At 34.4% G+C, this 12,236-nt stretch overlaps 1 protein-coding gene across 2 annotated transcripts in view; it reads right to left on the bottom strand.

Moving 5' to 3' along the window:
* The window catches only part of APPL1 (adaptor protein, phosphotyrosine interacting with PH domain and leucine zipper 1), a 36,831-nt gene that overhangs the window by 14,239 nt on the left and 10,356 nt on the right, over nucleotides 1–12,236 (bottom strand). For both annotated transcript variants that reach the window (XM_041761930.1, XM_041761929.1), the window contains 8 exons: nucleotides 10,612–10,699; nucleotides 8,954–8,995; nucleotides 8,269–8,327; nucleotides 5,260–5,406; nucleotides 4,335–4,417; nucleotides 3,439–3,597; nucleotides 2,559–2,747; nucleotides 576–618 (listed from right to left, as the gene is read on the bottom strand). In XM_041761930.1, coding sequence (XP_041617864.1) covers nucleotides 576–618; nucleotides 2,559–2,747; nucleotides 3,439–3,597; nucleotides 4,335–4,417; nucleotides 5,260–5,406; nucleotides 8,269–8,327; nucleotides 8,954–8,995; nucleotides 10,612–10,699 — 810 coding nt within the window. The remainder of the gene's footprint in view (nucleotides 1–575; nucleotides 619–2,558; nucleotides 2,748–3,438; nucleotides 3,598–4,334; nucleotides 4,418–5,259; nucleotides 5,407–8,268; nucleotides 8,328–8,953; nucleotides 8,996–10,611; nucleotides 10,700–12,236) is intronic.

Raw genomic sequence — 12,236 nt, 5'->3', positions numbered from 1 at the left:
GATTCAAAATCAATTATAATATTTTTCATTCAAAAATGCTTCTCATGACAGTTTTTGAAGCGTCAGTTCGGTGGTAACTTACCTTCCATATTTGGTGTACTAGAAGTAAAAATGGAGCCAAAAATAAAAGACTTGTGAGGAAGAATAGACACTCCCAAATTTTTGTTTTTCTGTCTTTCATTTCTCCAAGGTTTTAAGCTTTACTTGCTTCCTGCCATGCTACATCTGCTGCCACTATGTTTTTACGGTGCAAATACGGTCTCAGAGTTGGTGAGAGAAGGGAATAAATTAAACTGTCACCTCATGATACTAACAGCTTGCCAGAAAGCAGTAGTCACAAGGTCATTTCTGAAGTTAAGCCTTTAAAAAGACAGACAGCAATGATCTCTAAAGCCTCCTCTTACAGGTCTAGCTATAAAAGTCTGTGTGAAACTTAAAAAGGCTGCTTGAGGACAATAGAGTTTTATGGAAAAAGAATGTTTTTAATTAACTAGGGTTTTCCAAATTTCTATCTTAATATTTAGTTGCTGAAATATCTTAAGATGTTGCTGAGGAAATTAACGATAAAATTTTACCTCCTCATGGTCTTTTTTACTTTCTGCTTGCAAAATTGAAGACCTGAAAAAAAAGAAAGAAGTCTGACCCTCAACTTAAAGAAAAAAATAAGAAAATGTTTTATCTTTAAAGGTTCATATAAAACCAATCGGTATCAAAACTAAAAAAAACTCAAAACACACAACCAATCAATATCTTAAGTTAGGAAAAGGAGACCACCTGGGGCATCTGGACTCAGATTTTAACAACTCTTGACTCTGGCTATCCATGCCAAGATGTACCAAAAAAGAAACAGGTGCTGGTTTTCAGAAGACAGCCTATAACAAAGGTATACTGCAAATAAGACAATGCATTTCAACTTTCTGACACTTATCATATGTTTCAAATGTAAATCAGCGATGCTCACAGAAAACACTAATTGTACTTATTATTTCTCCATAATACAGTAAAACATTTTCAATATATTAATTACTAATACTGAGATACTTAGCTTTTCTATAGCTGTTACTATCTTAAGAGTTAAAGAAAAAAATTACTAATTCTGAATCACACTAAGAATGTGAAATGGGAAATCATGTTAAGTATTATTAGCAATAAACTGAAAAAAAAAATAAGTTCCTGGAGTAACATATTAACAATTTGGTAATTTTGATGAACACAGGGACTCCCAACATCCAGCATTATAAATGACAGAGTCACTGACATTCATTACATATTGAAAGGAGGAATATGAAATTAAACAACTATTTGATAAAAGACATGAACCATACATCTTAACATACATAAATACAAAGGAAAAATTACTAAGAACTCAGAAGCTGCTTCTGAACAGTAAGCAAAATCAAAAACAGTATTTTAAGTAAGAAAAAAAACTACAGATAACTTAAACATCTATCATTAGGAAAAATTTTAGATTATGGTGTATATCCTTAGATGGATTAATATAGCCATTGTGAAATGTTTTTAATAAGTAGCTGTAGATCCAAAGTACGTATACAGTATCTCCTCATCTTTAAAAAATTGTCAGGAACATGGAAGACTCTGGGAAATGAACTAAGGGTGGTGGAAGGGGAGGAGGGCAGGGGGTGGGGGTGACTGGGTGGCGGGCACTGAGGGGGGCACTTGACGGGGAGCACTGGGTCATTCTGTATGTTGGCAAATTGAACACCAATAAAAAATAAATTTATTATTAAAAAAATAATAAAATAAAAATTGTCAGAATTTTAATATTTATAGCATATTTTAAAGAATATTTAAATATATTTAAGTTTTAAAGAATAGTTAAAATAAAAACTGTAAGGCAACAAACCAAAAAGTTAACTGTTGTTTCTAGCTAGTGAGATTGTAGCTTTCTTTCAATATTCAATGCTTTTTTATATTTTTCTGTCTTCCAAAAATTTGTTCTAAAGGCTACTCTGGATTCTCATAAGATGCAAAGGTAACAGAAATTTTAAAAATGGCATATAAACATTAATGGACTAATCATTAATTTCATCAGAAATATTTAACATTTAAAAATAACATTCACTAATGTTTGCACTTACTACACGTTAGGCACATTACTACATCTGTTAGATTTCTATTCTGTATAATAATTCACAAAGTAGGGATTATGACCTTCCCATCCCCATTTCACATGTGAAAAAACAGAGGTTATGTAATTTGTCTAAGACACACAGTAAGTAGTAGATCCTGAATTTAAATTTTCTGACCCCAAGGTTAGGGCTGTTTCCACTACTTTGTGCTGCCGTCCCCCATACAATGCAGAATTTTCAGTGAACAGTACCCTAACACGGAATCACAGGTTCTTATCATATGACCTTATTTTGACAACCTCAAAATAGTAAGGCATCATTTAACCAAATCAGAAAGGAAAACTCATTCCTATGCAATCAAAAAGAAAATTATCTAAATACATAATAAGCCTAAAATAGCTATAAAATGTCTGAATGACAAGGAATTATTAAGCATTTCAGTAGTTTAAAATATGACAAAATACTAACTTTTTTCCATCAAAGGAAGTGATCTGAAAACAGTACCGCCTGTCTTCACAGTCCACAGCCATTACTGAACAGTTGTCAATGTCCATGGCCAGGCCGCCTGCTACATCCCCACGCGCCTGACTCATTAAGTTTCCACCCTGCGTGAAGTAAAATTGTCTGTCCCAGGTAGATGACACCAAGCCTGTTTTACTAAATGAAGAAAGTACATTTGCTCTTAGTAACAATACACCTGAAATCTCATCATAAGCCAGACACAAGATAAAACAAAGAACCAGCTGCCAAAAGGCACCAAGGTGCCTAGAAAATAAAAATATCAGTTTTTCAGTATCTAAAATAAATTCATGTATGCCAACCCATTTTTGTGTGTACAAGTGTTTCCAAAAAAGGCTGGAAGTTATCAAGTTGTAATTGTTACAATGACGTTCCATAAATTATAGTTCAACTTTCAAGAGAATAAGTTCAAAAGAAAAGAATTCACTTTACCCCTAGGGTTAACTTGCTTTATCCTACCTTTATGTAAAAACTAAAAGTTGACCTGATAGTATAATTACATGTATTTATGTAATACATATATATTACATATATTTTAGAGTATGATAAAAATATTTAATTCATGTAATGCTCAATTTACTTAAACTCAGATTGGTTCCACTTTTAATATAATTCTAAATTAGTCAATAAGTAAACAGAATTCTACTTCCAAAAATTATTCATGTACCCCATCTGTCAAAAAGCTGACAAACATGCTAATACTTCTAATTAAAAAGATTCAGCCTTTCATAAAATCAAATTTAGCAGATAGTATCAATTATATATTATATTCACTTGATAATACCTTAGAAGATATTACAATATATGAAAATAACTATAGTTTTCTTACTTCCTAGCATTAAGGTATCCAGCCTTCCGGGTTAAGTTTCGATTAACAGGAAATTTTGTGGGATCTGGGTCAGGCACATATAAGGGGTCACTGGCTACTTCCAAATCTTCTATTGTCTGCTGCATGGTCTCTACATCACTGTCCATTTCCCTGCGAACACTAACACAGAAAATATATTATTTACTACCCAACCACAACTGATGAAGAACTCCTTACCAATTATGTTCATCTGTAACATTTGCTTTGTATATATTTTCTTAGAGAGTAGAGGGGGTGTGGGTGGTTAAAGTAACATGAACACATTATGAAACAGCTTTACATTTTATTTGAAACTTAGCTATTAAACAACACTAAATTAAAAAATTAATGAAGCCACATCAAATGCCTAACTTTGGAGTAATTTTCAAACTACTCTATCCTGTGCCTTTAAAACAACAATTATTTTAATATACCTGCATATCTCAGATTGACCACATCACTGCTCCCAACTTTGAACCTGATTAGAACTGCTTGTTCTCACTAAGCTTTCTTTCATGGCTTGGAAAGCAAGATTTATTTAGTAATTCCCATTCATCCCCCATGCTTCAGCTAATTGTGAAGATAAATTAACTTATAAATAATTTCTGTTTTGTGTCATATATTCAAACACAAAACCTAGTTTAGAATCAATAAAATACCATCAGACATGACAGAGTTATGAAATTCAGAGTTCAGATTCTGTGGAAGAGATGGTAAAAAAACCAAGTAGTATCCATGAGCCATGTGAGATACACTCTCATGGCAGGGAAAATAGCCCCTCAGGAAATTAAATGCTAAATATTTTAAGATTGTGGCATTTAGGCGCTAACTTATTCTCATAACTTCATTTTCAATTTTAAGGAAGAAAAAATACTCACTTCTGTACACTTGTTCCAATATTGGTCAAGAATTCTTCCAGCTGTTCATTAAGATTTTCAGAACCCATCTTAAAGAAACTTATCTGGGGCAAGAGAGTATATGAGTAAGAGGATGAACAACAAAAACACACAAATACAAAAAACAGTGAATCACATAAATAATCTCCAAGATACATGCCAAGGTAAAAAACAAAGGAGTATTCCCATTTGTGTACTAGTTTTCAATGACTTCTACTGGGCTTTAGAGCCACTGTAGAAACTAGACTTCAGTTTCACTATACATCTTTTTATGTAGTAATATACGCATATGATGAGCAATTTGTAAAATTGGAAAATTTTAAAACATTTTAAATAAGTTATACAGATAAACTTTTGTTTACTACAAAGATAAATAAGTTTTATGTTGAGGAAAAATAAGCACACTTATTTGAAGGAATATTCAAATTTCTTTAAAAAATAAAATTTTTAGGGGCATGCCATCTCATATTACCGAAATTTACTTTTCTAGCCTCCTTCCTGATGCAAACCTCTTGGGATACTTTGGAGTTCATCTATTACTTTTAACTCAGGAACATGAGACAAACTTGCCCATTCTTTTTCAAACTTATTTTGAAGCAATAGTGAATGGATGTTCCAACAATAGGAGTAACTCCAGAATTCACTTAGCTTTCTTTTCCCTATCCCCTACCTGTGATGGACAAGGCCTAAATACAAGGTACGTGGTTTCATTTACCCTAAAAAATGTGAGATCTTCATTTGTGAGGAAAACCATTCTAACTTCTAATGACATTTTAAATTACTTTTAAAAACACAGATCCAAATAGAATATTTTGACCTTAATTTGTAATACTCAACATAAATATCAAACTTAATATGAAGTTTTTAGGGCAGTTATAATCCAAAATGCAGTACAGTCAGTATTTACCTGAGCTTGCATGTACCCAAGTAGAGGTTCTAACAATGCTATTTTCTTTTTGTATTGAAGAGTGTTTAATGCACAAAAATAATGCATCATGGTCTGGTGCTGTTTTTTTCTGGAAGTGTAGACATCTTCTGTTACTTCATACTTTACCTTTGAGTAAAAACATTAAAATATGTATTTAACTGTGTAATTATCTTTAATTACCTTTAGTAGTGGCTATACGGAAGAGCCTACCCAAGGAAAAAGGTATATCACCAGCAACTGTTCATCTTTATTTTGTGAGATAGTAGAAATCCTATATTATGGCTAATTTTACTATCTTACTACCAACCACTCCATCTTCAAATGCACATTTAAAGCAGAACTCTTTAAGCAGAACTCATGGCTAAGAATGATACAATAACTAAACTAGTGTGGTGGAGTCTACCACACAGAGGAAACGCAGACAGTGGTTTGCCATTAGCTCAGTCATTAGTCTTTGATCTTGGTCAGTTCACAGCATACTCTCTTCCAGTTCTCTCCTTGCTACACCTCCTCTCTTGTACTTGTTTTCCTTCACTCACAATTAAGATATGTGTGCTCCTTTAAGTTCTTGTATTCAGACAAATATTTACTGAGCACTTATTATGTAATATACATCAGGCCATTCCCTCTTTTTGCTCTCCTTAGAATACCAAATCAAGTACTAAGAATATTCCAATACACCAAGGAGTCCCAAATTTTCATCTCTTGCCCTTCACTCTCCTAAGTGTCAGAAGAAGCACATTTCCACCTGGGGTCTTTGTGTGTGTGTGTGTGTGTGTGTGTGTGTGTGTGCACGTGAACATGTGTGTGTAAATGTGCTGGACATGGACAAAACTGAATATAGTATCTTCCCCACAAAGCCTGTTCCTCTGTTTCTTAGCTCTCTTAAGTATTCCAAAACCTACCCCATCATTCAAGAATCATAAGACTTCTTTGGGATTCCTCCTCCTACCTATAAATCTTGCCAATTCTACTTAAAAAATATCTTCCAAAAGTTTTCCTTCCTCCCCCCTTTTAACAACTACCTTGGCTGAGGTTCTCCTAATGTCTTTACAAACTATTCTGGTACCTTTAGTCCTGCCCCTTCACATTCCATTAGTATTTTTATCCTGTAACACAACTGTATGGTGTTACCTACTTATAATCCTTTAAATAGAATTCCTTTAAGCAGGTTGTCCACTCTAACTCAAGTTTTAAAGTCATAATATAGTAATCTGGCCCCTAATACATCCTATGCTCCAGACACACACCATTATCATAATAATTATTGCTAGAATTTAAGGATAACTTACTACAAGCCAGGTACCCTGCATGTATTACCCCCATTTCATCATTACAGCTACTGAGGTTTTTTTGATAGAGAAATAAAGGCTTGAAATTAAATAACTGGAGTGTGACCTCAGGCAAATACGTGGCAAATCTTTGTCCTCAAGCAGTCTGACTCCAGAACCAGTGCTCTTAAGCTCTGCATTCTCTGGACTCTGCCATGTGCTTCTGCAAAGGCTATTTTTCTTCTAGGAATGCCTTCGCCCCAATCCCATGCCAGTGACCCTCACTCATTTTTAATGCAAACAGCATCTCCTAAAAAGTACAGCCTTTCCCAATTCCCCAGTGTTAACGGCTGTTCTTTCCTAGCATTTTGTTAAGACTTTTATTATTGTACTTAGTATTTATACATGTGTTCTCTTCATCATTTACTCTGGCATCTAGTCCAGCTGCATACCTTCACACAGGAAGCCTTCGATAAGTATGTATGGTTCAATCACTGAAGGTGGGAGTGGAGTCTATTCACACTATTGCCCCTGATACATGACATATAGCAGATGCTCAAAATTTTTTCAAATAAAACAAAGTTGGTAAAAGAATGTTTTTTAGGGGCGCCTGAGTGACTCAATGGGTGAGCATCTGCCTTTGGCTCAAGGTGTGATCCTGGGGTCCTGGGATTGAGTCCCACATCAGGCTTCCTGCAAGGAGCCTGCTTCTCCTTCTGTCTATGTCTCTGCATCTCTGTGTTTCTCATGAATAAATAAATAAATTAAATCTTTAAAAAAGTTTTTTTAAACTACCTGAAATAACAAAAACAACAAATTTATTCCTAGACCCTTTAACTACTTCTTTAAGGCAAGTAACAAAGTAATGTAGATCTCAAAATGTACATATTTTATCAATATTCGCACCACTAAGTATCAGTGAAATTAGAAATGGAAAGCTCTCTGTACTGAACTCTGTGAGAAACTTTCCCTTTACTATGTCACAGTAGGTGTTGCATAGTAAATTGTACCCAGTTGTGGATTCCCACAAGTGATCACTGTGTCCCTCCCTACCAGCAGCTGCAGCCAAGGCCACAGACACCAGCAGAGACTACCTCACTCGCAAACACCTAATGGAGGTCTTGTTATTAAGCCTTGGATTAGGCACTGAGAAAGAAATGACCTTTAAGGAGCATCTAGATGAACTTGTTAATATTTTGTTCTTTGTTCTTTGCTCAAATGCATTTCTCCTGAAATATAGTGAAATACATCGGGATTTCACTCCCTGAAAAAGTATCAAAAACTATATATATATATTCCCTGTAAATGAGGAGGTCCTCATAACAGAATTTCATTCAATTATGTATGCAACAATTCAACTTTCTAACTACTTTATCTCAAAAGACACTTCTGAATACATACAGTCAAAAACAGAACACATGCAATGTTATCAAAACACAAAGCAAAAGGAAGCAATGTTATACAATGGGCATCAGTTATATTTTTGGAATAGTTCTGTCTACTTATCAAATTTTGTCAGCAGAAAAATATTTTATTCAAAGAGAATTATTAATTGATAATTATCAGAAAGGCTTTGAAACTAGAAGGAAAGAATAAACTAAAGGCAATGTAACAAAACATACAAAGTAACTGCTATTTTTAAACAGGAAAAAACTAGTGAAAAAAAATCTAATGAAACAATTAATTTTGATACTGAAGGAGTAAGTATGTATCACACCTTGTCATTTTCTCTTTTTTTTGATAACCGGCTATATCTGTTAATTGCAGCATCATGGTCTGGAAAAAAAATAATAACTATTAACAACAATACAACAGTACTTTGCACAACTTATAAATGCTTTAAATAGTCTTCACAGGTACATATTCCAACAAATAAATGCTAAAGCAAGAATTCTCAAAATAAAATAAGAATTCTTTACCATACATTTCACTCCAAATGTTCCCAGAGTCAAATTTCCCACGAAGGATGTTTCTACTTATTAAATTGGTAAAAAAAATAATAATAATTCTAAGGAGACTCTACTCTGCTAAAAGTTTTTTAAAGTAAAAAAAAATAAAAAAATAAAAAAAAAAAAAAGTTTTTTAAAGTATTTTTTAGTACAAAAGTAGCAAATGCTCATTAAAGAAAATTTCTGAATATATAGGAAAACAAGGAAGGGAAAATATTGTATCAACTTCTAAAGTATTAATAAGACAGCAAACCACAAGATTTTAGTTTCCTTTTAAATTTTTCTTGTAGCCCAAAGAGTGCACCTTAAATAACAGCACTGATTTACATAACGTTCACTCATTTTTAATTAGGTTCCTTTTTTTTCCATTATTACATAGAATATGGCCACAGATTTGTATTGATAAAGAAATGCACCACTGTGAGAAATAACTGTAAAGTATTCAGAACTTACCATTACTAGCAATCTGAAACACTTCCTTTAATGTCAGTATTTCTGGAAAAGTTTAGGAATAGTTTCAATTTAGCATATTTATGAAATATCTAAAATTTTGGTTAGAAAACAATAACTGCCATTTAAGCTATAATTCAAATTCCAAATATTTCATACTTGAACATCCAAAGTGAGAAGGTTATTCTGTATTTCGGGTAGTCTGTGGAACATTCACTATCCTTAGCAACAGTTACATCACCAGATCTACTTGCCATAAATTAGTTATATGACAAAAAAATTTTTAAATCATTGCAAATTCTAAGACATGCAAATATTCTTAGTACCAGCATCCAGCTTATTAATTCATTTTTGATATTGACTCTAATAAGTTCAAATGATGAATCTGATGAAACAAAGAATAATTAACAAGATATGGCATTCAGACTGAGAAGAGAACTTGTTTCTTAACCTTAGAAATGACCATTATTAAGTATTACCATAAATATTAACTCCATCTCTAAAATACATCTGTCTTTATTCCATGCATGATTTAAATACTTTACCATCCACTGACACATTAGTTCAATGTTTTTATTCTATCTACATACTCTACAAGTCTTTATGATTGAGACTGTAAATTATGAGAAAGCAGAGCCAATTTTATAAAACTCTCATTTTATCACCTAATAATCCTAAATGGGGAAAAAAAATCCACCACAAACTACTAAGTCATAGGCTGCCAGATGTGCCAGTACCCCTACCTCCTGCCACTGCAGCCCATAAGCACACCCCCTATGCCACTGTCAAAGGTCAGGCTTTGGTCATAACTCATTGGGCTCTCACAACTGCCTAATCTGTTTTCCTGGATATCAAATCCACTCTATTCCATCTTCCAAAAACAAAGGAATTAGGTCTACTTTTTAAGGGCCTCCACTGGCTTCTCTTTGCTTATAAATTCAAGTCCAGGGATCCCTGGGTGGCGCAGCGGTTTGGCGCCTGCCCTTGGCCCAGGGCGCGATCCTGGAGACCCAGGATCGAATCCCACATCGGGCTCCCGGTGCATGGAGCCTGCTTCTCCCTCTGCCTGTGTCTCTGCCTCTCTCTCTCTCTCTGTGACTATCATAAATAAATAAAAATTTAAAAAGAAAAAAAAAAATTCAAGTCCAACATCTTCAGCATGATCTATTTCTATATTTGTGTCCTGTCACACCCCAACACATCAAGCCACACTGTTTTTCGTCAACCACAAAATAAGACATATATTTCTATAACCCATACCTTTGTGCTTTCTAGTCCCTCTAACAGAGCAATGACTTTCTTCTCCTGGCAAATGCCTCTTCTTTGTTCAATGCTCATGTCACATCCTTGGCGATACCTTTCTGACACCCTCCTCTGAGGCCCCACATTACCTAGTTCCTTCCCTAATTATAAGAGATAGAATATCCTAATTATCTATTTTACCTATCTCCTTCTCTAGGCTTTCTCGAGAGAAGTGACACTGTATTCATATCAGTATTCTATATCTAGTTTAACATCTAGCAGGAGCTCCTATAAATATCGAGTGACACATTAAAGTGGTACAAGCTGTATTCAGAAATGGTCAGGGTATACAGTAACATGCACTTTACAAGTATTGATCTGACAGCTAATGAAAGTAAACATAAACTTGACTTCATTACCTTTCAGATCTCTTTCTTTAAATTGGGTAATGGGGAACATCATGGCATCAGCAAGCTGCGTTGAAAGTACTGCATGACAAGAGCTAAGCTAGTAAAAGGAAGACCAAAAAGGGTGAATAAATAACTATACAGAAACATTTAGCCAGTGTCATGAAAATTAAACAAAATGTAATAAACAGATGTTGATACATTTTACATAAGCAAACACTCAAAATTATGTGATATACTACAAAATATTACATAGTAAAAAGAAATCTATTTAAAATTCTTAGGAAAGAGGTGCCTGTATAGCTCTGTGGTTGAGCATCTGCCTTTGGCTCAGGTCGTGATCCCAGGGTCCTAGGACTGAGATCCTGGAATCAAGTCTCGAATCAGGCAACCTGCAGGGAGCCTACTTCTCCCTCTGCCTATGTCTCTGCCTCTCTCTGTAGGTCTATGATGAATAAATAAAATCTTTAAACAAAATTAAAATAATAAATAAATAAAATTCTTAGGAAAAAACATAGGATAACCTAGGATTTGGCAATGGTTTCTTACACACGACACCAAAAGCACAAACAACAAAAGAAAATACAAATTGGATTTCATCAAAAATAAAAACTTTGTGCAAAGAATGAATCAAGAAAGTAAAAACACAACCTGCAGAAAGGTAGAAAATATTTGCTAATCACATATCTGATAAAGAACTTGGATCTAGAATAAAGAAGTCCTGGGTGCTTGGGTAGTTCAGTTGGTTAAATGTCTGTCTTAGGCTCAGGTCATGATCCCAAGGTCTTAGGACTGATCCCCACACTGGGCTTCCTGCTCAGTGAGGAGTCTGCTTCTTCCTCTCCCTCTGCCCCTCCCCACCCTGCTTGTGCACTCTGTCTCTCAAATAAATAAATAAATAGTCTTTAAAATAAAGAAGTCTTAAACTCAGTAATGAAAGATAAACCACCCAATTAAAAAAAAATGGGCAAAGGTCTGAATCAAGTACTCCCCCTCACCCCTTAGCACAGTGCTGCCTTCTGGAGTTTCAGTTAGCCAAGGTCAGACACAGTCTTGAGGCAGATGATCCTCCTTCTGAAAGAGTGTCAGAAGTCCAACAAGAGCCTGACACTACATCACAGTGCCTCCATCATTCCCCTCACTTCATCTCATCATGAAGGCCTTTTATCATCTCACATCATCACAAGAAGGGTAAGTATAGCACAATATGACATTTTGAGAGAGAGAGAGACATCACATTCACAGAACTTTTATTACGGTATAATGCTACAATTCTATTTTATTAGTATTCTCTCATTCTATTAGTTTTACTGTGCCTAATCTATAAATTAATCTTTATCACATGTATGTATATATAGGAAAACACAGAATATATATATAGGGTTCCATACTCTCCATGGTTTCAGGCAACCACTTGGGGGGTAGGTCAATGCATGGGAGCACAGGGGAGGCTATCACAGACATTTCTTCAAAGATATATAAATGGCCAATAAGCATAGAAAAAGGCGCTCAACATCATTAGTCATCAGGAAAATGCACATTAAAAACTGCAATGAGCTACCACTTCATACCTCCTTAGATGGTTATAATAAAAATATAAATGAAAAAACAGTTAAGTGTTGGGGAGAATGTGGAGA

Source organism: Vulpes lagopus, chromosome 7 (assembly GCF_018345385.1).
Source record: "Vulpes lagopus strain Blue_001 chromosome 7, ASM1834538v1, whole genome shotgun sequence".
In the NCBI taxonomy this organism is placed as follows: domain Eukaryota; kingdom Metazoa; phylum Chordata; class Mammalia; order Carnivora; family Canidae; genus Vulpes; species Vulpes lagopus.
Note: the sequence above shows the minus strand (reverse complement) of the source record. Positions and strands in the feature narration are given on the sequence as shown.